General features: G+C 39.8%; 2 protein-coding genes across 3 annotated transcripts; one reads left to right on the top strand and one right to left on the bottom strand.

Annotated features, from left to right (window-relative positions):
- Positions 1 to 698: 698 nt before the first annotated feature.
- Positions 699 to 5,985, bottom strand: RPL24 (ribosomal protein L24). Its single transcript, XM_030582493.1, has 6 exons — positions 5,899 to 5,985; positions 5,705 to 5,780; positions 4,283 to 4,393; positions 2,142 to 2,278; positions 1,441 to 1,504; positions 699 to 829 (listed from the first exon to the last, which is right to left on the bottom strand). The coding sequence occupies exons 1-6, from the start codon at positions 5,901 to 5,903 to the stop codon at positions 749 to 751; spliced, it is 474 nt and encodes a 157-aa protein (XP_030438353.1). The 5' UTR covers positions 5,904 to 5,985; the 3' UTR covers positions 699 to 748.
- A 107-nt stretch (positions 5,986 to 6,092) lies between these two features.
- On the top strand, positions 6,093 to 24,917 carry CEP97 (centrosomal protein 97). Of its 2 annotated transcripts, none has more exons than XM_030582444.1 (11): positions 6,093 to 6,283; positions 9,394 to 9,536; positions 12,097 to 12,255; positions 12,712 to 12,813; positions 13,777 to 13,890; positions 14,970 to 15,136; positions 15,901 to 16,065; positions 16,379 to 16,512; positions 17,073 to 17,862; positions 19,390 to 19,465; positions 20,360 to 24,917. In XM_030582444.1, the coding sequence occupies exons 1-11, from the start codon at positions 6,232 to 6,234 to the stop codon at positions 21,083 to 21,085; spliced, it is 2,628 nt and encodes an 875-aa protein (XP_030438304.1). In that variant the 5' UTR covers positions 6,093 to 6,231; the 3' UTR covers positions 21,086 to 24,917. The 2 variants fall into 2 exon arrangements, with proteins under 2 accessions (XP_030438304.1, XP_030438295.1); XM_030582435.1 differs by having other exon boundaries at positions 6,093 to 6,310.
- Positions 24,918 to 25,542: the final 625 nt, after the last annotated feature.

The raw sequence follows: 25,542 nt of genomic DNA, 5'->3' as shown, positions 1-25,542 counted from the left end.
GGGCAGTGGTTCTCAAAGGTCTCTCTTATGCCACTCACCTCACACCATTTGAGTGGGATTTATACTTAGTGTGGTGCTATTTTGACCCTCCAGCAGACAGTCTCCTGAAAGAAATCAGCTTTACTCATACCACTGCACAGTGCGGACATAGCATCCTATTTCAAAATCTAGAGGCCCCTGCTTGTACTGTAGGGCAGATCCCTCCAGCAACTGCAATCACCACCAATACAGAAAGCAAAGTATAATTTCTAAGATTATGTCCACACAGCAAAGACAGACCCTGGGCTGGCCATGCCAGCTCTCTCAGGCTCAGGAGGCTCCAGCTGCGGGGCTGTTTCATTGCCTTGCAGGGTCCTATTGCATGGGCTCCAGCTTGAGCCCAGATGTCTACATAGCAATGAAACAGCTCTGCAGCCTGAGTCAGCTGGCACGGGTCAGCTGGGGTTGGCAAGTTGCTGTGTAGACACATCCTAAAAGTGCCTTATTGGAATCCTGTACGTTTAACAGTTACACACTGAACTGAACCAGTTACTACTGTATGTAATTGTGGTTACATTTGATCCTGTTGCCTTCCATAGCTAAAGTACATTTTTGTACAGGGAGTGGGCATATTTTCATTACCTAGTCAGCCGAAGCAGACTTTATCACTCTTTAAATGAGCCCATATATTTAAACCTAATAAAACACTGCACAAGTTATGAAAGTCAGTCAGATGTTTATTTAATGCAACCAACTACTGTTTGACAAGTTAGCGCTTTCCACCAACACGAGGAGCAGAAACTTTCACTGGCTTCATAATCTTTTGTTTAGGTGCAGCCTTTGTGGGAGCCTGTAAAGAGACATTAAACATGATTGAGGGGGATGAAATTTAGTTCTCCAAACAAATTTTTCCATTTTTGGCTTTGAAAAGCTCTGCCAAATCATTTAATTAGGATATTTATGTTAAGTCTAATAGAGATAAGACACCAAAGAACTGACTGGCACTGCATTGTCAACACTATATATATGCTGCATTACCATTACTCACTTCAGCATGGCATTGTCACAATTTAAGCTCAAGTATTCATGCTGCTAATTACGTGGAGAACAAAGTAGATGCAATTCCTTCCCAATATAGGCATACATTAATACACAGTCACTTTTGGAGCTATTGAAATAATTATCTAACCAAAGTCTTCTCTCACAGGCAGTTCACAACTGATGCAATCCTGATAACATAGCGGTATTTTAAGCATAAGATTATTCTTTCAGATATTGTTTACCCTGAATAATCTGTGTTGAGCTTTAACACAAAGCCAAGGCAATGTGGTTTTCGATATCACAGAATGCTGAAGCTCAGAATTCTGCCAAAGGAAATCCCAATATATAGGAAACTACCATATATGACCGTATTTCAGGATGCAATTAGACAGCACCTATTCATTGCCGAATGAATGTTACCTTTGTTGTAGAGGGTGTAGACTTCTTGGTTGCCTGCTTAGCCTTCTTGGCTTCTTTGGCAGCCCTGTTAATTTATAGCAAGAACTATAATGAACAAATTAACAGCTACTTATTTCTCCCACTCAACCAGGATCACTCCCTTTTAAAAGTGAAGCAAATTCTATTAAAATAGGTAAAATAATTTAAAAGTCCCCAGGAGACTTAAAAACTTGAAATTAAGATATGTTGGCTCTTCTGTCTTCAGCCACATGAATCGTCCCAAAAGGTTCACCAAGGTCCTTAGATTAGTTATAGAACAAGACGCTTGAGTATCATGACAAACTACAGTTCCCATGTCCTGAATTGTATTTCCTCAGTATTTCAGAAATTATTTCCTCACCCACCTCGTCTCTCTATATTTCCACACAAATTCTAATTAAACATTAGTAAAATGGCAAGTCTCATTAAGATACCCTGACATCATACCCAAGTATTGGGATAATGGTAAATTTTTAAAAGCTCAGCAATATTAACAAATTTTGTGTGATTTAGTATTTTATAGTCCCAATCAGTTAGTAGATAATCTCTCTACGTTTGTTTTCAACAGACTGCAGCATGCAAAGCACAGAGCTCTTCCACAGCTTAGGGATTTGTAAAGGAAATCATAATCCATAATTTTGGAAATACTAAGGAGATTGCTAAAACTGACTAGAGATTCTCACCTAATGGCTTGTTCCCGCTGGGCCTTTCGCACTTCAGGCTTCTGATTTCTCTTGGCCATTATTTCAGCCAAAGATGCACCAGTGATAGCCCTCTGGAACTTGACTGCACGGCGCGTGCGCTTCTTTTGTATTTCTTCCTAAAATGGGAGAGGTTTAAAACAGATTAGTGCTACAAAAAATTAAACAAAAACAAAAAACCCAAAGGGGAAATTAGCAAAGTGGTTGCTGTGAAGTCCAAATTTAAATCGCCAGCTACCAAACAGTAGTATACAGAATTATTGTGGTACCTCAGATACTTAAAACAGGAAATTACTCTGTCTTGGCAAATAATGACTAATGGTAACAACTATCTCCACTTTATGTGCAGACAAATGAATCCAACAGTATAACAGTCACTGAATTCACAGACCATTACAATGTATAGAAAATAGCTAGCTAGAATTTAAGCTTTTTAATCAGAAATTCCTTATAGCTGACTAGAAACAGAATGCCAATTAGCCATATCCAGCTTATTCATTCTAATGGTCATGGAATGAACTTCCAAACATAAGATGAATCTTTAAGAAGCACTACAAAACCTTCCTCTTTGACAAGCTTTCCCTGCGTAACCAGAGTATCGGCTACACTGCTCCTCCAGACTTCTTTCCAAAATCCTATATTTCAGAACAACTTTCTATAACCGCAAAAGGAAGAAGAATCAGAGAGGCTGCTCGGACTCCACAAGGGACTTCAATGCTGCCAGCCTATTTTAAGTGGCAGATGCTCAGGTATCACAGTGAAGAGCAGCTGTACAAAACCATAAAATAACAGTTTTGTTCTTCCTCCTTGCCTGACATTCAGTGAAAAAAACTGAAATAAAAAGTGTGTCTTGTTACAGGTTAACTGGGGCCTCAGGCAATTGCCCTGCTTGCTGGCCCTGGCCTTTATATGCAGAAAAATAGTTGGGGCAGATAGACCATGGACTTTTTTTTTTTTTTAAAGCTGGGGGGTGGGGGAAGGGAGAGGAGCCTCAGAAAGAAAGAGGTTGATAACCAGGGATTCTCAAACTGGGGGTCATGACCCCTCAGGGGATCACAAGGTTATTACTTGGGGGGGGGGGGGGGTGAGCTGCCAGCCTCCACCCTAAACCCCACTTCACCTCCAGCATTTATAAAAGAGTGTTAAAATATATATAAAAAAAGTGGTTTTAATTTATAAGGGGGGGGTGGTCACACTCATAGGCTTGCTAAGTGAAAGGGGTCACCAGTACAAAAGTTCGAGAACCACTGTTGTAGATATACTCCAGCCATAGTTCTCTGAGCCAAATCAAACCAAATGCTAGACACCCTCCTGACTTACAAGGATTTTACAGAAACACTTTCCATTATATGATTAAGATCTTTAAAAGCTCATGTATCTGGAACATAAATAAGGCCACTGGAAATACAAACAGAAAAAATGCCACACTGTAGCCCTGACTAATATACATTTGTATCTTCAAAGATTTCAACTTCACAGTAAAATTTACAGACAGATGGGAGCATTTTTGACACCAGCTGTTTGCAAAGGTAACATTTTAAAACTCGTTTAGCGTACCACAAGCAGTGCATTTATAAAACTCCACTTTTAGAAAACCAAAACAATCCATAGGTGGTATGTTGATTATGTTAACCAGCACCCCACTGTTTACAGATCAATTTTTAAGTCATGAACTGTTAGTCATTCCCTAGCCCAGCATGGCCCTGACTGAGGCCTCAAGGTACTAGTGAAACATACATTAGTAGTTTGTGCTCAACAAATAGCCACCTTTCAAATGTGAACCAACCTAATACTATTTCCCCAAGACTGCAGCCATGGTGTCAGATTAACCAGTCTTCATTTCAATGTGCTTGTCATTAGCAAAGCCATGAGTTTAAGCATTGGAACTACATGGAGATAGTGTTTGTGTGTGAGACAGAATGTCTTCACAGTCATGAGGGCTTGAAAAGCGTCTTTACAAACAGGAAGGTTTACATTCTACAGAACTCAATGGTTTAGGCTCCCTACGATGTCCAGAGAAACCTTCACTTACCTGCTTGCCAGTGGCAGCTAGATTGACAAGAAACCATTCTTCACTTTAAAGTTTAAAGCAATGCTAGTCACAACACATGAAGTATACTTACAGACTGCCCTTTCTTGTGTTTGCGCCTGTACAGAACAGTCCAGTTGATCTGACGGGGGTTTCTCTTGGAAAGAAATGCAGATTCGCATTTTGCATTCAAGAACTGGAAAACCTGGGAAGTAGAACATGTATTTTTAAGGCAACTTTGTTGCTAGTAAAATACCAACAACTACAATTATATCTTCTGTTAAGTATCCTTTCCACCTCAGATGCATTAAGCCTTCAACTTTTTTTTTTAAATTTATTTAAAGTACAGCCTCTTCTAAAGAAAAATTCAAATACATGTACCACTACATCATATTTAAAGCATCTTTTGAGATTAAAATAAACTAAAATAAACATTGTTAATAAGAAAAATGGTCTGGTACAGTACAGAAAGATATTCTTCTATGGACCGTAGCATCCTAGTGAAAATTAAGACTAATTTCTAGATTTGTGTTTGATAATCTGCATGCTAGTCTTCTCATGGCAAAAACAACAAGAAAATGCTATACGATATTTGAAAGTAAAGAAACTCAAACTCCAACTTATAACCCTGCTTTCCATCTAACCATCTGGGTAACCAATGAAAGCGAACATTAAACACAAATGTCAAGACTTAGTCAGTAGTTATACTGTGTAAATGCCCAACTACTCCACTAAGTACAAACAATTTTCCAGTACACAGGAACTGGAAGCAGGCAGTTCTTTGATAAAACTAATGATTAATACTTGAATACTGATCCCTGACCACACAATGAGTGCCTAACATTAAAATTTCACTAAAATCCCTCCTCTCATAATGGTCACATGTCAAGCTATGCTTTCAACAGTAGACAAGCCAATATGGTACTAGTTGTGTAGTACAAGCTATGCTTTTAAAAAAGCCATCCCCACCTGGGAGAGAGAATGCCAAGATAAAAAATATCTACTGTTTAGGCCAATGTCTGCTATGAGGTTCACTACAGTACTGCAGTACTCCAGGTGAGTCAAATCTTACTGGTTACAAGGGAACAAAAGAGCTGTCTCCAAAGAAGGAGCATCTGTCTGAACTTTAATCTTAGTGACCGAGACACAGCGAACTCCATTCCACTCAGCGTATTGGCTTTGGCTGCACAAAGGGGTGAATTAACGTACCTGAGATTCAAAACTGTCTACAGGGCCTAATGATTTCAGACCTGATGCTTAAAGCCACCGCTTTCCCAACCACGCGTGAACTCCCCTTTGCCCTCGGAACCTCAGGCTCCCGCAGCCCGCCAGACCCCTCGCCAGGGCGGCCGGGGTGCAAGGCCCCAGCGCGCAGCCTCACCCGACAGGGGAGCCGGGGCCACCCGTCGCTTCCATTCAACAACCAGGCGGGGTTCGAGCCCTGACAGCCCGGCTCTGCCGGTGCCACGACCCCGCCCCCAAGCCCGGGGGCCCCGCTCCGAGCCCGGCCCCTCACCTTGCCGTCCGTGCGGGCGTAGCGGCGGCCGTGACCCGGGTAGATCTTGTAGCCGCTGAAGCTGCACAGCTCGACCCTGCGCGGGGAGGGGGGAGAGAAAGCAGAGCGGGTTAGCGCCGCGCGGGAGCCCGGCCCCGCGGGGGGCTCGGCCTGGAGGATGGGGCCGGATGCCCCCGCCGGTCGGCGGCACTTACTTCATGATGGCGCCGGCAGCTCCGACGAGTCCAGAGGGTGAGGGAACGAGAGGATCACGGGAAACTGCCTTCTATACCCGGCGCAGAGCACGCTGGGAAACGCGTGCCGCGCAGTGCATCACGGGAGGAAGCGACCCGGTTTCCGTCCGAGAGGGACTTCCCCCCCCCCAAAAAAAAAAATCGTTTAAAAATGGCCGTTGGGGGCGATGCGGGGCCTCTGGTCCAGGGGGTTCGTAGCTAAAATACCCAGAAATTATTTTTTTCCCGCGGCTTAAAGGAGCCAATCAGCGCGCGCGGCGCCCGGTTGCCTGGTGTCGTTAGCAAGCGGGAAGTATGGCGGCAGCAAGGAATGAGGCGGCTACGTTGGCTCTGGGAGCCAGAGAAGGTATCGGGGGCACTGGGGACTGGCCGGGTGGGTTACCGGGATCCTAGGCAATCGTGGTAGTGGGGCTCAGGGGTTCATTTCGTGTCTTTTTCTCCCTGCGTTTAGTAGGTTGGTCACGTTGTGCATCATGGGATATGTAGTTTTTTCCCTCAGCACAACTTGGCTGTTAAATCAGGGAGTGGACTAAAAATCCCAGAGGGCTTTGCGCTCTCAACTCAACTCTGCTCCTGAAAGGGGTGCAGAAGGATCAGCTTGTTATCGGAATGTCGGGTCGCCTAGCTGAGAGCCAGTGACAGCCAGACAGAGACAAGGAAAAGTTGCTTTATTCTGCAGAAGAAAGGAGAGTTCTGTACCTTGGTTCAAAGACTCTAGTCCATAGAAAAACCAAGAATCTTTTATACACACTCACACACAGGCTTCGGTCGTGTTAGCATTTGACTGGTGGTTAGCAAACCCTGCACTTCTGCAATCTGCTCAGCAAAAATTGGCTTAGGACCAGCTTCAACTGCCTCAAGACCGATAAGGAAAGACAGTTCTAAAGTTCAGGCTACTGTGTCCGTGAGGTGTCCAATTTCCCTTAATGATTGCCAGCTATTATAAGGTTATTAGCTGTTCGGGGGTTGCTGCTGACTGTCACAGTCCCGCCCTTCGGGCCTGATAATCCAAATTGTCAGGCCCGATATGCAATTTGCGATCAAGCTGGAGGGAGAGATATTGTGTTCTCCTAGGGACAGTAGAGCCCTTAGTAACAGCACTACACAAACGTTTTGCACATTGCAAGATTATCCAAACAACACATAGAAAGAAAATAATCGATTTGACAATTTTTCGGAAAAGGCCAGTAAACCATGACCCAAGGTCTGAGAGGAGGTCCTCAATATTAAGGGTATGATCAAGAGATACAGTGTGGAAAACAACAGCTGCATCCTTGATGGCCTGCAAATCCTCCTCAATTAAACCAGAGCTATTAATATAAAAACAGCATCTTTCCCCAGTGCGAGCACAGGCCCTCCCACGTCAGCATTCATGGCATCTAGCACGCGCCTATTTTGCAGTGTTACTTCTGCTATGTCATCGATTTCTCGCTCTAACTTTTGGAAAGCATCCAAAGAGGCATTAGCTGCTTTTTCAAATTCTGCAGAAATGTTTACCACTGCCCTTTCCAGCTCTGCTACCCTCAGTCCAGGAATAAGTCCACAAATAAAGGAATGAAATCCCATTTGCCTGATAACTAGGGGGGTTTCGGTATGTTTAACCTGAGCCCCTTTCAAGGGTGTGAAGAGCTTGTGAGAATAAGTCCCCAGGTTGAGAATTTGGCATGAGTCCAGTGTAGTGTTTACTTGAACATCTGGTAGTACTCTGGCCACACCACACTGGCCATGCCAACCCGGCAAGAGAGCTTTATAAGCATTATGGCCATGAATAAAATACAGACCAGGGCTCTGTAAATAAAGGGTGAGGGAGCTTCTTGCTACTCGGTGGCGTCAATCTACCGTAACATCTTGATGTTTGGAGTTGCCAAATACCCAGCCCCGGCACCACCAATGAGATGCATTCAAATGTCCCATGGCATGGGTGTTGTTTAAGATACCCCCACAGTATGTAACAGCAAACAAGTGTGATGTAAAGCTTACTAGTGCACCCTGGCATTCAGAAATTTTTACAAGGGATGAGTGAGGTGATAAAATGCCAGAGGAGACGTCCATATAATATGCATGGGTATCATTTATGGGACCCAAGGGAAAGAATGAAGGAAACCACTCCCCTTGATAATGTTCGCCTGTCAATTTCGGAATATAGGCTATTTGAAACTGGTAGGGAGGTCTCTGGGTGTCTACACCAATTTTTAAGGGGTAAAAGGTTCTAACACCAAACCTAAGGGTTTGATCGCAGGCTTCTAAGGGAATGTAACCCAGTTCCTTCCCGATCCCATCAACAGCCTCAAAACATAGGGCCAGCTTATACCCAAACCCAAGGATATCAAAGAGAGGGACCCCTTGGGCCTCCCAACTATGATGCCAAACCTCAGACGTTTTCCCATACTTATCAAACTGGTATTCTCCTTTCCACCACCACTCGGCTTTCCACACCACTTGTAGGGAGAGAGTTTCAGAAAGGTTTAAAGGTACAGCCCACAGTCCTATTCCTTTCTCAGAACGAGTTTGGTGACACAACCAACAGTCAGACAAGTGTCCCAACGTGTCCAGTCACTGAAGAGGTTTAGCCGCTGGGCGCGGGTTAGCTTGTACAAGGGGCAGGCTCAGAAATAATAGCCACCGCAGCACCATCTGAGAACCCATAGTCACAAAGTCTCAGGATTTTGTTCGTCGGAACAAAAGCTTTAGTCCCTTGAGAGGTTCAGTTTTCCAGGTATCGTCTGCTTCTGGCTCTTCCGGGTCGCGGTGGGAAGTGCTGGCAGTGCTCCCTTGAAGTCCGATGTCATCTGCTTCTGGCCCCAGCCTAGGGGCTAGCTTGATTCGGGTGTGGTGGATCCAGGTATCCCATTCCCTTACTCAAATTGCAGTGTGGGAGGTAAGAAGGACTTGAAAAGGGCCAGCCTACCGGGGTTGGAGAGGCTCGATTTTCCACTCTTTTACATAGATCCAATCCCCTGGCTGGATCAGGTAAGCAAGTACATCAGCCGGTAAGGACTGAAATTGGGCTGCATTCCCTTAGAATACCCATTTTTCAAGGCTGAAGCATTATAATATTGTTTGTAGAGCCGTTATGTCTACCTGTCAGTCTGAGCTACTTATATGGCACCCATTACTTTATTATCACAATCTTGAATGTTTTACCTACCTCTCATACCTGTGAGGTAGAGAATTATTGCTGCTTTAGAAGGGTAACTGGGATGCATAGAACCTAAGTGACTTGCCAAAAGTCACACAGGAAAGTCTGTGGTGGAATATGGACTCCCAACTCTCAAGGTAGTGTCCTAATCACTGGGTTATCCTCATTTATTCAGTCTGAAATACTCATTTGCATAGCCTCAGAGATGCAAATGATAGAATTCAGTTATTTCTCTCTCATCATGAATGTCTCTCTTTATATTCCTTGTCAATTGGCAGTGCACATGCTCATACTTCTTTTTTCCCCCTTTCTCCAAGGTTCGGTAGTTAATTGGTCAGGCCAGGGGTTGCAAAAGTTGGATCCAACATTACCCTGTGATGCTGACATTCATACTCTAATTCTGGATAAAAACCAAATAATTAAACTGGAACACCTGGAGAAATGCAGGAACTTAATGCAGGTCAGTATTATATGATTCAAGTTGGTCATGAAATAACTTAACCACACTCTGCTTGTTGAAATATTTCTATCACAACAATTAATTACATGAGTTCTAAATGTTCCTTTTTCATGGTAAACTGACTACGCTACTTCCTATATTTCTGAATGGAAGAAGTGATAACTAAAAATTAGAGACTTTTTTTCAGTGCAGTCTCATGCAGGTCTGCAGGTGATAGTAGCACAAATTGTTTCCCTGGTTACCTATACAATTCAGAGAAAATTTACTTAATTGTCTTTAAAAGTGTGTGTGTGTGTGTGTGTGTGTGTGTGTGTGCTGGTGCCTGGTACTCGGATATTGAGTGAACTCAGTTCCTAATGAAGTCAAAAGTAATCTTAATTCTGGTATTTCCTTACTTTTGAGTGCTTGCCTCAACCATAATAACGTTCTTTTAACATAGATTTTCCATGTGTAATAAATAAGTATGTATATAGCACTTTTCTTCCTCAGATTTGAGAGCTGTTTACAAAGAGAGTACATCGTTATCCTTATTTTACATTGGGTATAACTGAGGTGGTAGGAGGTTAAGTGACTCAAAAGGTCACACACAGTGGTACAGCTAGATGTAGATGCCTATCTCATGACTGTTAGTGCTATGCCCTGTCACCAGACCATGCTGTCCTCCTTTCATTTGCACGCTCTTAAACAGGACCCTTCTCAGTTTGACCTATTGTTCATCTACGTTGTTCTGTTTTGTCAAAAAACGTTTTATTGGTGCTTAAAAAGAAAAATACGTACCAGTAGTTATAAAGGCATGAAAATAAACAATCACAAATTCCAATATCACTTTTAGGGCAATCCATCTAATAGCCAGGCCTTTGCAACATAAAATGTAAGACCGCAGTCATAAGTGAGTCCTGTGCTAATATATGTAAACTTCCAAGTTACAAAATATACAACTGCTAAAATGAATTGACTGGCAAATAACCCCTGGAATAGGATATAAAAAATTATTAACACAAGGAGAGGTGAAGGAAAAAAATAGAGGTAAAACAGGATAAAATACAAGAAGCAAAAGTGCTAACTGTAAAATTAAATGGTTTTACATTCTGATACTAATGCCTTGAGGGAGGGATAGCTCAGTAGTTTGAGCATTGGCCTGCTAAACCTAGGGTTGTGAGTTCAATCCTTGAGGAGGCTACTTAGGGATATGGAGCAAAAATCTGTCTGGGGATTGGTCCTGCTTTGAGCAGAGGGTTGGACTAGATGACCTCCTGAGGTCCGTTCCATATTCTATGATTCTGTGAGTCACTTAGGCCCTGATTGTGCAAATACTAATGTCCATGCTTAACTTTAGTCCCAGGAGTCTATTGAAATGAATAGGGCTATTCATGGTAGTAAAGTTAAACACATGCAGACGTATTTGTAGGATCAGCGCATTGGTCTCCACAGGATATCTCTAACAAGTCCAAGTCCATCATTAACTATCATTGGAAGTATCTCCAGCCAGACATGAATAACAGTCTTTTTGAGTCCCATTATTATCTTCCAGAGGAGAATCTAAACTAATATATGAAAGGAGTCTTTCAAGCCCAGTGCTCACAATATTGGCTTAGGACAACATTATTTTAATTTGTGCTTTGACCATTTATGTAGGAATTTATCATTCCTAAAGCCCATACATTACATTTGGGATGGACTAGTATTTAGATTTATTATACCTGCTTGGAGCTACAAATGCACTGTGAGTTCACACAAGCAAATTTGAATTCAGGCTAAAATTATAGATGAAAAACAGAGTAGTTAATCCTTTTCACAGCTGAACTACAGGTCCTATTGTATCAGAGTAACTATAACTAAGACATTATCAGTTTTACTACTTGGTGTTGACATATCAAAAATATGTGCAGATGATGGGGTCAGCTTCTCATGACGCTTCATATTAAAACATATATTGGTATCAGTACGTGGTAGCTTCACCATGGTTAAAGGGCAGTAAGTGCATCTCCAATATGGATTCACGTTTTCTGTGAGTTCTTGATTGTAGGATTAACATTTGCCTAGGTCTTAACCCTTGCTGACAAATTCTTAGAGTAGAAAGTAGCTATTGTAAGGGGTCCATATTTAAAACGTAATTACATTTACTCTTTTTCTGGGGATAAAAACTATTTTTTGACAATTATGTAAAATTTTTTTTTATCCTCCACTATGGTGAGGATGAGCAAGTAGATTTTGATCCTGAAATAGTACATTTTCATGGTGACTTTGCAAAGCTGATTTAAAATACTGATTACCAGTTTCTAAATTCATTCCAAGTTTCAGTTCCTTTGGTTTCAGCAGGTAATAGCCCATGAGAATTTATCCCAGTTTGTTATATGAGATTTTAAGAGTTTGATGAAGAAAGAGTTTGTATGGATCTGCAGTTGGTCTTGTCCACGTTATTCTTTGTGTGAAAATGGAAAATCTAGATTTTTGTTGGGTTGGATATTTAGCTGTTAAATCAGTGCAAGGTCTCTGATAGGCTGTGTTGTTCATACATTTTGATAGTAAAAATAAAACATTTCTTATGTTCAACCTACAGCTTTCAGTAGCCAACAATCGACTTGTAAGGATGATGGGTGTGGCAAAACTGACTCAGCTCCGGGTACTAAACTTGCCTCACAACAGTATTGGTTATGTGGAGGGGCTGAAGGATCTGGTGCACTTGGAATGGCTAAACCTGGCAGGAAATAACCTTAAGGTGAAATATTTATTCTTTGTAAGTTTTCTGAAATCTGTAGTTCAGAATGTAGTGGGTAAATTGGGAAATACTGAAAAAACATCACTACATACTCTGATTCTGTTCCCATTAAAGTGAATGGGAATTTAATGGGAGCAAAAATGGATCATTTGTGTCTTTCCAGTCTCTGAAGTGGAGAAAGTCAGTATTTATGTAAGGGATCTCCTAGGAAAACTGACATAAATAACTGAATCCCAAAATATAAAGGGATTTGGGTAATTTTTTGAAATGCAGGTCATATACTAAACTTAATAATCTTGTTTTTAATATAGTTATATTAATAATATAGTTTTGAAATGGTACAGTTTGTCCAGTCTCATTAGCTTCAGAAAATATTGCAGAATGTTGATATCAACTTTTATTTAACAGAAAAAGAAAGTCTTAGAGTAACTTATATGATGATTTCTCTTGTTGTAGACCATAGATCAGATCAATAGCTGCTCATCTCTTCAACATCTTGATTTGTCAGACAACAATATACCTCAAATAGGAGATCTCTCCAAGCTTTTGTCTCTAAAGGTAAATGCTTCCTAACCTTTCTGTCTTTGGAATATTCTTGCAAAAACCAGTTATGATAGTAACTCTAAGCAGATAGCATTTTTCATTATCCATTCCCTTTTAAAAGCATTTTAATTAATCACTATAATCGCTGTACTACGGAGGTATGTACAAAATTATTATCCCATTTTAAAGATGAGGAGATGGAGGCAGAGAATTTGTGATTCACTTGTGATCAATCTGTAATTTTGCCCCAGGCCACACAGTGAATTGGTATGAGTGTAGTGATGAGAACTTAAGTTCCTGGCTCCCAGTTTTCTTCTCAAGCTATGTCTACACTACCACAGTAAGTCGACCTATGCTATGCAACTCCAGCTACATAAATAACGTAGCTGGAGTCAATGTACCTCAGGTCGAGTTACTGTGGGGTCTACACCGTGAGGTGTCGACAGGAGAAAATCTCCCATCAACTTACCTTACTCTTCTTGTCGGGGGTAGCGTACAGGGGTCGACTGGAGAGTGATCTGCAGTAAATTTGGCAGGTCTTTACTAGACTCACTAAATTGACTATCAGTGGATCGATCTCAGAGCGTCGATTCCCCACTATAGTAGAGACCTGCCCTCAGAATAAACTCCTCCTCCTCCTAAGTACTGGATCAGGACAAAGCAATTTCTGCTACCTCTTTTGCACTGAACTATCTGCATAGGAAAAAGATATGTTTCCAAATTTACTTTTAAAAATATCGGTAGTTAGAAACCTTAAAACCATACATTTTATAAAGGAAAATTTTGCTTTTAAATATGAGGTTATTTCAAGGTATTACTATTTTCCCTGACTATAACAACCAATAATCTGTTTGCAAACACTGGCAAATCTTTACATTGTCATTTCACTGTGTGTGTGTTCTGCAGCTATCACTGTTCACAAAATTCATGTTTTGACCAAAAAAGCATGCATTTCATTACAATATTTTTGTTTCATAGACTCTGCTGCTGCATGGAAATATTATAGCCTCACTTCGTATGGCACCTGTTTGCCTTCCTCAGAGTCTGATTATTCTCTCTTTGGCAGAAAATGAAATCAGAGACTTAAATGAGGTAAGAAATGTGAAATATTTATCCTCAAAATTTTACTTACAGTAAAAAAGATAGCTCTTTTGAGAGCAAAGTATCAGAAATGTAAGTAAAACCGGCTTTGCTTTCTCAAGATATGCTAGTCTGCTGGGGTTTATTTGTACTAATTTGTTTCTGTAGTAAAGAGTCATGCAGTGAACAACTACACAAACCAGCTGATCCTCTGGTTTGGATGTTTTCCTTAAAACCAAAAAGAAATGTGTTGGGATGGAAGTTTTAACTTTCAGCTGTCATTTTTCCCCTTCCTTGTTTAATTGCTCAAAGATACCCAAAATCGAGTCCAAGGGCCAGATGTTGCCTACAAATTGATAAAATACTTCTGGCTTTTCTTCCTGTATCTGCAGAGTGAGAACAAATCTGATCAATTGCTGGCTTTGACAGAGAGAAATCCAACAAACAATTTCTGTTCTCAAAGGATAGGTTTGAAGTGCTCACTCTGGACCCAAACTTTCCTTAAGTTTGTATTCGTAGTTTTGGTTTGGGCCCATCTCTGTTCTGTTCTTTTACCATGAAACAGATGGCAAATATTCTGGCTATAGTTGTTGTTTGTTTATTTATTTATTTTTTAATTTTAAAATAAGTAGTTGCTCCTGTCAAATTGTCAGCGCAGCCTTCGTGTTGGAGGAACCCATTAATTTGGTCAGATGTACATTCCTCCATCCTTTTCCTTAGAATCCCATGGTCACAGTCCATCTTTTCTACTGATTAGCCTGACAATGGTAAGACACTCTTCTGTCCTGTGCTGATACAGAATAACACAAATATCTAATCACGCCATACATACCCAGGCACTGAAAGGAGGTGATTCTTTCCAAAGGCCATGGGGGTTGCTGAGTTACAGGAAAGTAGATGGTTAGATGGCAGCGGTGTTTACGGTATTGTTAATACTTCTTTCTTTTTTGAAGTAGTGTATGTGTTGCAAGCAAAAGTTATCACATCTATAATGCTGGTACTCCGCCCAAGATAGCTAACCAATGGAAATACATTACATTTTCTAAACATAGAGTAGTTCTCTTCTGTAACAAAGACATTCTTTGTTACAGATTTCTTTCTTGGCTTCCTTTCCTGAGTTGGAGCAGTTGTCAATTATGAACAACCCTTGTGTGATGGCCACACCTTCTATTCCTGGATTTGACTATCGGCCATATATTGTCAGCTGGTGTCTGAATCTTAAAGTTCTGGATGGATATGTGATTTCTCAGAAAGAGAGGTAAAATAATTTTTTTAATTGCTCTTTTTAAATTGGTTAATATGTTTGAATAAAGTGAAGTAGTATTTTATTTTTGTGTGAGTGGAAATGTATCTCCAGATCAACTGCACTTACCCATTCTGTCTCTGTTTGCTACTATATGTTTCAGTGTAGAGGAAAAAATACTGAGTCTCTGCTTGTCATGATTCATTTCATTGTGAATAGATAGTGCACAAAATACAGGTTGTTCTGGACATGGTATGTTTCTACTCAGTATATTGCTGCTCCCTAACCGGATGAGCATAACTCCTATAAGGTTTACTGTGTGAATACTCACAATTTAAAATTCACTGTGTACTTTCTGTGCAGATTCTGCAATATATGCTTATAAAGTTTGTTTCAGTGAATGTTTCTGCTAATAAACTCATTCATTTGTATGTTTATAGAATACAAAAAGGAGTATGAACGCAGGTGAAGCAAATTCATTAAAAAAAATTGAATAGAGAATGGATGAGTGAAGACCATTGCCAGCCTACGGGCTAGAATCTCAGTTGCAGAATAGATCTTCTGTTTCACAGCCTCTTTTTGTGAGGGATTCTTCATCCATCAGTTCCTCTGAAGATCCCAGTTTCTCTGGCCTTAGTGCAGGGGACCATGCTTTGCATTTATATAACAAAGGCACACAGTAAAAGAAAAGTTACAAAGAGAGCTTAGCAATAAGAAAATGACTTGTATACAACTATGATTTTATGCCAAGACAATGTCTGTGCATTTTCTCCCCATAGTTTGAAAGCAGAATGGCTTTACAGTCAAGGTAAAGGACGATCATATCGACCTGGCCAGCATGTACAGTTAGTCCAGTATCTAGCCACTGTTTGTCCTCTTATCTCTACATTTGGTCTCCAGACTGAAGAGGATGCCAAACTGGAAAAAATACTGAGTAAGCAGAGGTGAGAACATTTTAGCTTGATCTTTCGATGGCACTTAGTAAGTGCTATTCTATTCAGCTGAGGGGTTTTAAGGATAACCTAATTAATTTTGACAATTTAGGACCAGGTCCTGGAAGCCCTAACTGTTGTAAGTAAAGTGGCTTCAGTGAAACTTCTTGTGTGCGTATGGATTTGTACAATTAGCCCCTTGTTTTAGAATGGTTTTAACCAATTGTTTTTTTCGCTGGTAGTGACAGTTCCCTTCTGCACCACTAGTTTAATTCTTATTTTAAAAGAGAGTTTTTAAAATTACTTGGATTTTGTTTCTGTTTAGGCTCCACCAGAAGCAGTTGATGTACCAAAGCCAAAATGAAGCGCAACCTACATCCTCTACTCCCAACAAAGTGGTGCCTGCTACGTATGAACACAACAGTCCAACCCAAGGGCCCCAGATAGTTCTTGAAAGCGGTAAGATCCAAATCTGCCACTGTGATCTAATCTGAGTTGGTGATGGGAGCTACTGTTCACTGTGGAATTGAACAAAATAGCTGTTTGCACACAAATAACTTTGTGAAGGGAAAATTAGCAATGTAGTCCTACTCTGGAACAGATCCTTCAGATTTTTATTGTATTTGTTTGGATTGTTTTTAACTTAAGTAATACAGGTATTGGTGTACTTTGTTTTCTAATACCACTTTCATCATCATAAGTAACTAATAATAATTAATTCTGTTATGTGCCTAGTACTTTTTGACTCTTCTGGCTAGTTAGACATTTCTTCTTGGGAGGGACAATTTCTCACTGTTTTTGTATAGTATACAGCACCCTGGTATATAGTGGGGTTCCCTGGGTGCTACTGCAATATCTATGCTAAATAATCATATGATTGCCATTGTTAGCCCTTCAGATCCTATTACTACTCAGTAAATATTTGGGTTGATTTAAATAAATAAATACCAGTCGATTTAAATAAATAACTTATATATTTAAATACTGTGTAGTCTAAATTTGGCTTTCTGTTCATCTAGAACCTGTTATCCAAAGGAATTCTTGGGTTGGGCCAGGCTCCAGTGATGACCATTCCTATGCAGTTAAGAATGTCTTTCCAGCTTCAGTGCAAGCTGAAAGAAGCTGTCGCAAGGAGCTGTACCTGGAGGACATACAGACTGATGAGGACAAACTGAACTCTAGCCTTCTGTCCTCAGAATCTACTTTTATGCCAGTTGCTTCAGGACTGTCTCCAGTATCTCCCACCACAGAATTAAGGCTACATGGAATCAATTTGAACCTAGAAGATGATGATGATGATGATAATACAGTGATTGTATTTGTGAAAGAGGTCAATAAAGATGAGGATGATAACAAGGAGGAAAAGACTTCTTGGGTTACAAAGGAGTGTTCCATCAAAGCAGCAGAAACTGTGGAAACTCAAGAGGAAGATAATGAGGATGGAATATTGCCTTCCCCTAGTCCAACAACAGTCACTGCTAACTCAGCTGCTAGTATTAATGACTGTTTAGCATCTTCTGTTGACCAAGTTCTATGCAGCCACCTCAAGCCACCACTAATGGATGATGAACCATTAATTAAACATCTTTATATTGACCAAACTATAGAGAGAAATTCTACTGATGCATCAGCTGCTGCTGATCAAGATGCTGAACTTCAAAGAATGAACAAAGCGGCCACCAAGCTTCAGGCCTGCTGGAGGGGATTCCACGCAAGAAACTACCATCCCAGAGCCAAGGAAGTGCGTTATGAAATTCGGCTAAGCAGAATGCAAGAGCATATTGTTTTCTTAACTGATGAAATAAGAAAGTAAGTCAAAAGTCTTATTTTATGTTCTTATTCGCAAAACTGAATTAATGTAATCAGAACAGAAAAAATAACTTGTTCTAATGCATTTTAGAATGAGTGTAAGCTTCTCTTGGCTTATGGAACTAGTTGTATGACTGTAACTCTATGCACAGTAGCTCTTGGTATGCTAACACAGAGCTACTATGATCACAGCAGGAGTCAGCTTTCTCTTCTGTCTCCCTTATCAGCATGTATGCAACTCCCCTCTCTTCACCATAGCTCTATCTGCACGTGTTTAGTTAAAGGGCAATTTTCTCTCTTCTTCATCCTCACACTCTCAGGGCAATATAGTCTAATATATAAGCAATATAAAATATTCTCTTAGAGTTCACCGAGAGCATGAATGGTTCTGAATGTGAAAGGTGGTTTTCCAGGATCCTTGCTGAGATCACAGTAAATCAGTGTTGAGGGTATTTGTTTTTTTCATTTTTAATATGATGGTCTTCTCTGAAAAGTGACTGTAACAAGGCATCATAGGAGTCTATGATTTCATCTCAAAGTTGCTCAGTTTACAAGATTATTTTCAGTCAGCCCTGTAAACTCAACCTGGGATCTGAGTGAGGCTCTAGGATCATTCCATCTCATCACAAGTAATAAAGGTTCTGTGAGTCAAATTAAGCCCTCAGTGATACCTGTGAAATCCTATTGCTTTTGGATGATGCCTTTGGTTACATATGTGTAATCCATTAACTTATGGTTGGGTTTGAACAGGCGCATGCAGAACCTTTATTACTGATGTTGATGCATGAAAAGGGAAACATCTCAGCTTGGCTCTTAGAGCTCAGTTTGAGTAATGGAACTAGAAAAGCATTGGCTAAAGTGAGCAAATTTTATACATAACCAATGAGTCACAATAAAATAGAACCTCATAATGCCACTTTCATAGTATTACTTTACAGAAGAGAACTACACTTCACAGTTGTTTGTTTGTAATTACCCACATCTTAAAGCTGACAGGAAGCAAAATTGACCTTTCCTGGCCTGTTGGATCCCTTACTAGAAAGTTGTCGGCTAATAGCTGTATTGTCTGTCACTAGCAGTTTAAAAATGTATGTAAAAACCCACAGTGGTCTCACTTTTTTCCATGATTGACCAAAGTGATGGATGTATCTGTGAAAAGAGTTCCACAGAAGGAAATGAGAGCTCTCTGATGGGGAGTTCTATAGAAACAGGTAAACAGTTAAAACAGCATGAGGACCCTATGTCCTTCAGATACAGAGGATGTTCAGTAGACCATGGAGAATGGAGTATGAAAAGCTTTAACAGTGAGCAGGTTAGTAGTTTTCTCCAATAGTATTTGAAGTCTATTCAACAGCTAAAAGATGCTGATAAGTCAAACCGCAATATTTAAATGTTTGCTCTGTAGTATCTTTCAAGAATAGCCTAATATAAAATTATGCTTTTATACAAATGTACTAGTATTGTCAACCAGAAAAACAACTGCTTTATTTCAATATTTAAAACGAAGTATCTTGGGTGTGTGTGTAGATTAAAAAAAGAAAGAGAAGAAGAAAAGATTCAAAAACTTGTACAAGAGGAGGCTCTCAGATACCTTTGGAACCAGGTAAGCCTCTTTCTTATTTTCCTATTTACAGGTTAATTAAAAAGCATGCCACTAAATACATATTCTTTTAAACTATGCAAAGTGTTGCTCATTCCTGCAAAACTGACCTTGCACTCTAGATGCATTACTAGAAGGTTATCTGCTAATTGGCCATAATGTCTGACATTAGCACGCTAGAAAAAATATGCAGAACCGTCTGCAAAATTAGAAACTTAAATGTTTCATTAACTAAAAATAAAATCAGTTTGGAATAAAAGTAAGGAGAAAATACAGGAGAAGGTAAATGAGTCAAGTGAGAGCAAATGGGAAGCAAAACTGACTTGGCATGGCGGATCACTTACCAGAAAGTTCTGTTAATGGCTATATTGTCTGCCACTAGCAGTTTGAAAACCACAGTGGGTTTAGTGAAAGAATAACTGGCTATTGCCACAGTATTCTCTGAATGACTTGAGAAGATTATGAAACCATACTAGTTCTGAAGGCTACACATTGTTCTTTAACTAAATTCTAAAGCTAAAAGATTGATGCTACATCTTATAGGTGGACCCCTTTGAAAGAGTTGAGTACTTCTGTAGTTGTAGTACCAAGATAATGAAACATTTATATTCTTTTTAAAATGTGTTGTCCTGTCTTATAATTTTCCTCAATGGTTTGGTTTTGTTTCTTTTTTCTTTTTCCTTTCCCTTTTTTCGCCTCCCCTTCCCTCCTCTCCTCTATTTAACCGTGGGAAATGAATCTTTCCCTTCTTTGAGGCGAAGTGCAGTTACTTTTTATGTAGTCCTTGTATCTTACATTGAATATTAGATTGACCTTCCAATTTACAAAACATTCCTAAGAAACAAAGTGCCTTTATTTCCCTTATTTAATCATGAATTTTTTTTCTATGGTTTACAGGTTAGATCCCTTCAGCAGTGGCAACTTTCAGTGAACCAAAACCTTAGCACTTTGCAGTGTGGTGTTTCTGCATCAAGTACTTTGTGTCCATCCAAACTATCTGTCCCGTCATCCGGGCTCAATCAAGAAACCTCTCCTGTTGGTAGTTCTAGCTGGTTGGTTTCAGCTACTGAAGCTCTTCATGAGAAAACTTTACCTGAGTTCCCAGACTCTGGCTTTCACTCCTCCATAACTGACCAAACTCACGTTAATGACTCTCATAGCTCTGAAAAGAGTTTCACAGAAGGAAGTGAGAACTCTCTGGTTGGGAATTCTATAGAAACAGTCAAACAGTGTGGCAATCCTGTCTCAGAATGTATTTCAGATACAGAGGATATCCAGGCAGACCATGAGGAATGGAGTAAAGCGAGCTCAAATAGTGAGCAGGACAGTAGTCTTCTCCAACAATACTTAATGTCAGTTCAGCAGCTAGAAGAGGCTGATGACAGGACAAGTTGCAGTGATGGGACAGAAAGAAGTGGGCCACAGACAGCTGCATCAGCAGAAAAACCGTATTCTTTGTCTGATGCTGTTTCTATAAATGTCTCTCAAGACGTACCTTCAGCTGCACAAAATGAAATTAATCAGACACCAGAAAGTTACAAATTGAATTCAGGAGTAGTGGAAGAGAAGCAAACAGAATGTGATGCTTCATTTCAGGGGCTGCATGTTGGCATAGCTGTGTAATAGGCTTAGCTCCATGGAAAATTAGAGAATACATTTAACTTTTTTTTTGCCATTTATACAGAATTTGTATTCTTTTCGTATATTCTGTTCTGGATTCCTAGACCCATGTTACCAGAAAGACTTAACTTTTAATAGCATCTTGCTAAATCTTCTAACTGAATGTTGATGCTAACTATGCTAAACTGAAATGAGCGAAGTTCTCTGTGGTGGACATTGTGCACTTTATTTCTTAATAACTCGTGTATCTTAACTGGTTTTCATACAATATAATTCAAAGGATTATAATTTTTTCCTGTTGGCTCAATTCAGCTAAAGTAGATAAGTTTCAGTAAGTTTTTATTTTTCCTAAAAGTCAGAGTTTGAGTTCATGTTCTGTAAATAAATAAATTAATTAAATAAAAACAAGGAAACAGCATGGGGAAAGATAGAAATAGAGGAAGAATGAAGACTATCTGTGCATGTATCGGTATAAACTGACAGGAAAAAGGACAACAGAAATCACTTAATAGAGTTTCTGTGGACCCAAACTTGAGTATCTGTCAAGATTTTCAAAAGTAAGTGCTCTAAAACTAGAATCCTAAGTTACTGACAGGACAAGTTGCAAGTGATGGGGCGGTAGGCCAGAGACAGCTGCATCAGCAGAAAAACAAGATTCTTTTATGTCTTCTTTTTTTAAGACAATTGAAGCTTCTGAGTTCTCTGCACCTTTGAAAATAGGCCATTTATTTAGAAGCTTAAGTATGGACTTAAGAGAGTCAAACTTTAGGGAGGCATTTTTAAAACAAGTCTTGACCCTTGTCTCCCATACGGCCCAGTCATGCTGTCCTTTCTCAGGTAAGACTCATGCTAGAGTCAGTGGCAGTATTTCATGAGCAAGGGCTCCAAAAGGACCTAGTGACATAAGCATATACAGTGTCCCTCTCTGCCAAGTGAACCACAGCAATGTGTGTAGGAACAAGATGAAAACATAGTGCTGAAGGGAGCCGTACTGATGTGGTTAAAATGGGAGGCCTGATGACCTAATTAGAAGTATTGAACTTTCACAAGGATGGCCCTGTTATCTGCTGGTATCTCCGGTGTAAATATTAGGAGGAAATTCCGTGAGTTGAAGCTGTTTTCTGCCCCCTGTGTTTTTTGGGTTTTTTTCCCCATGTAAAGGAGCATTAAACATTTGATACTAATTGGTTTTAAATATTAATTGTAAACCTATGTGTGTCTGAATGTGCTGATTTAGTTTTGCTACACCTTCCTTTTAAACTCTGGGGAAGCAGTGACAGCAGATAAATTATAAATGGCAGTTATGCGTAATGCAAACCCCACTTTATCCTGTTATACATCGTTCAGGGAAATAAAATAATCTTCAGTATGGCTCAAAAGTAGCAATAGAAAATTTTGTGCCGTGTAATCGGGAACGGTCATCAGTAAAATAAAAAAAATCCTCAAATGCACTGTAAGGCAGAACCTCCAGATCACTAGTATTGCATTTTGCAACATGAGAGATCGATGCTTTTTGAATTATTTGTGTGAATTTCTCTGAGGTCAATGCAGCTAATCAAGTGAACAAAGGTAGTTTTCACAAGGTCAGCTATTGCTTCTTTAAATGTAAAGTGATTTTTCCAAACATGTCACCTTGTTAAATTCTGGAGATCATTATTTTTTAAAAGCCTTGATTCCCGGTCCCTATTTGGTCCTGAGGATGGAATTCACCCCTGTGCAGACAGCTGGCAGAAGGCCAGTGAACCAGTTGAGGCCCCAAAATAGAGCTGAAGTGGAACTCAAGTAGTGTATGGACCTTTTACCAGCCCTGTGCACAGGCGTGAAGTTCACCTTGAAAGAATAAATCTTATCTTTATATATAGTACAACCTTTTTATTTTTCCAAAAGTCATAGGGGATGTTATATAAGTATTGAGTAATCCAGGAATGCTTGTTGTAATTAAGAAGCTAGGGCACTTGACTCTATTTTGAATAATGAGAATAATTAGATAATTGAGGTTGAAGTATATTAAATATACATCTTGCCACCTCATGCTAGTTAAAACACATCTGTAGTGTAATTGGGTTGGCATTTAGTTGATCTAAGGAGGTGTGAGATCTTTACTTTCAATGAAATCAATGGCTGTTGGGGAGCTCTGCATCTTTCAGGATCGGGCCCTTAGGGGGGTTGGTGATTTTGTATCAGGCTGGTGTGGAACTCTCATGTCTCTCTTTAAAGGGACTTGGAGCGTACGTTAAGTGTGAGAAGATTTCTCTGCGGTACACGAAACAGTTGCCAAATCTTGAAAGGAATCCCTAAGTGGTGATTGGGTGGAAGTGACAGGTTCTCTCTCTAGTGACAGAATGTCAGTGTAATAGATCATATGTTGAAAAATAGTTAGAGCTCTCTTAGTTTCTTTGGATAAGAACAGTATCAATTATTGAAGACTTTAATTTTGCTATTTTATATAAAAGTGCCTCATTTGCTGCCAGGAACTAAGCTAAGAAGAGTCAACATATGTTGTGTAAGTGCCAAAAGGTAATACCGCCGTAAAACTAATTTTCCATGGAAGCCATAGAAGTTCATAGTATTCCCTGTAGTAGTGGGACTTGCAAACACAAATGCATGAAGACTTTTATTTTACCTGATGTCTGTATCAACTTTTACTTGTAACCTGTACATCCAACTCTCTATATAACATCCAAAAATCTTTCGTTTTGTGAAGATATAGCAAAATATATACCAACTTATAATATTCAGCTGTATCTTGTTACTTTTTCAAAAGCTTTGAAGCACAAAATATCTCTTCTGTTATTGTGCGGTATATCTTGCATGTATAGAAAACAAATTGCCTAAATTTACCATATATAAACATATTTATATATATGAGAGAGATTTGGATTAATAGCTTTTGCAGGATTAAAAGTAATTAGTTGTACATAAGCAAAAAAGTATTGTGTTGAGCAGCATGAAATAAAAGGCTAAATAATATCATAAATATGGAAAGGAAAAGAGATAACGAAAGATAAAGTAGAAAAATAGGAAATAAAAACATAATGTATGCTAAAATAGGCTTATCTGAGCTCACATATTCTCAGATAAGCCATTTTTTGTAGTGGTGTCATACTTTAATTTATGGCTCAATAATTACTTTTTCTTGGAATAAAATTTTAAAGAGTAATTTGGTCAGTTCTGGGCTATGTGTACCTCCAGTCTTAGCTGTGGTCTATGTTGTTTTGGTTTCCTTACACTATTTCTACATTTTTATAATTGAAGAAGGCAGTTTATTTTAATTTCCACTTCATGTAATAAGTGATAGACTGTGAATGTTCACAGGGTAGAATTTGGATAAATGGAATTGAAAGATAATCTTAAAATGCAGACCATTAAAAATCTATTTAGAGAACAATGGATTTATTTATTAATCCTTGGAAAGAAAAAGGTGGGGAAATTCTCCATCAGAGAAGACAGACAGATCACTATTTCGGTTTTCTTGTATGAAACCTATGTAATGATTCCTGTAGTGCATTCCTCAGGTATCTAGAATAGTCATTGAAGTCAATGGGAGTTGTGAGTATATAAGGAATTTAGAATCTGTTGCTCTAGATACTTTGGTGGTGACTAATCCGTCCTCTACATCCTCCCTGCCTCCCTCCCCGCTTTATGTTGTTTGGTAAACAAAATGAATGAGTGCTCTAAGAGGGAGAGCTTTTCAAAAGCATGAAGCAGTGGTCTAATACTGCTCCCATTCACTTCAAAGGAAGCAGAGTTAGGCTTACATTCAGGGGGGGCTCTAGGCATTTTGCCGCACCAAGCATTGCAGGCAGGCTGCCTTCGGCAGCTTGCCTACGGGAGGTCCCTGGTCCCGTGAATTTGGCGGCAGCATATGGGAGGTCCGCCGAAGCCGCGGGACCAGCAGACTCTCCACAGGCATGCCGCCGAAGGCAGCCTGCCTGCCGCTCTCTCAGAGACGGGCAGAGCGCTCTCTGTGGCTTGCCGCCCCAAGTACGCACTTGGCGTGCTGGTGCCTGAAGCCGCCTCTGCTTACACTGAGTGCTCTAGCAAATCTCATCTTTATAGAAATGCTTTTCCCACAGTGCAGGTAAAATGTTAAAATTACAGATTTGGTTTGATCATTCTAAAACACAAGTATCACTGAACAAATGGCTGTGGAAGCCCTTGATAGATTAAATGGTGCAAGTGTAACAACTTTTATAGATTTATTTCTAGGAGACCTCTAACATTCATGCTACACCTAATAAGAAAATGTACTTATCAGCCAGTGTGTGTGTGTGTGTGTGTGTGTGTGTGTGTGTGTGTGTGTGTGTGTGTGTGTGTGTGTGTGTGTGTGTAAATAAAATCATTTTTATAAATAATGTAGAATGCCATTGAGCTTGCAAATTGTTCATGATTATATTATTTTAAAAGTATATTGACATTGTTATGACCTTTTTGTACATAATGTCTATAGAACTCCAAGA

The sequence above is a fragment of the Gopherus evgoodei genome, chromosome 1 (assembly GCF_007399415.2).
Source record: "Gopherus evgoodei ecotype Sinaloan lineage chromosome 1, rGopEvg1_v1.p, whole genome shotgun sequence".
Classification (NCBI taxonomy): Eukaryota; Metazoa; Chordata; order Testudines; family Testudinidae; genus Gopherus; species Gopherus evgoodei.
Note: the sequence above shows the minus strand (reverse complement) of the source record. Positions and strands in the feature narration are given on the sequence as shown.

Bases quoted from the DNA above. Each gene is read 5' to 3' on its own strand.
- RPL24 (XM_030582493.1), bottom strand. The intron at 1,505-2,141 runs GTGAGAATCTCT...ATAAATTAACAG, and splicing joins CAGCGGGAACAAGCCATTAG to GGCTGCCAAAGAAGCCAAGA. The intron at 830-1,440 runs GTAACATTCATT...GTCTCTTTACAG, and splicing joins CTACACCCTCTACAACAAAG to GCTCCCACAAAGGCTGCACC.
- CEP97 (XM_030582435.1), top strand. From the start codon at position 6,232: ATGGCGGCAGCAAGGAATGAGGCGGCTACGTTGGCTCTGGGAGCCAGA. The intron at 9,537-12,096 runs GTCAGTATTATA...TTCAACCTACAG, and splicing joins AATGCAGGAACTTAATGCAG to CTTTCAGTAGCCAACAATCG. The intron at 17,863-19,389 runs GTAAGTCAAAAG...GTGTGTGTGTAG, and splicing joins TTAACTGATGAAATAAGAAA to ATTAAAAAAAGAAAGAGAAG.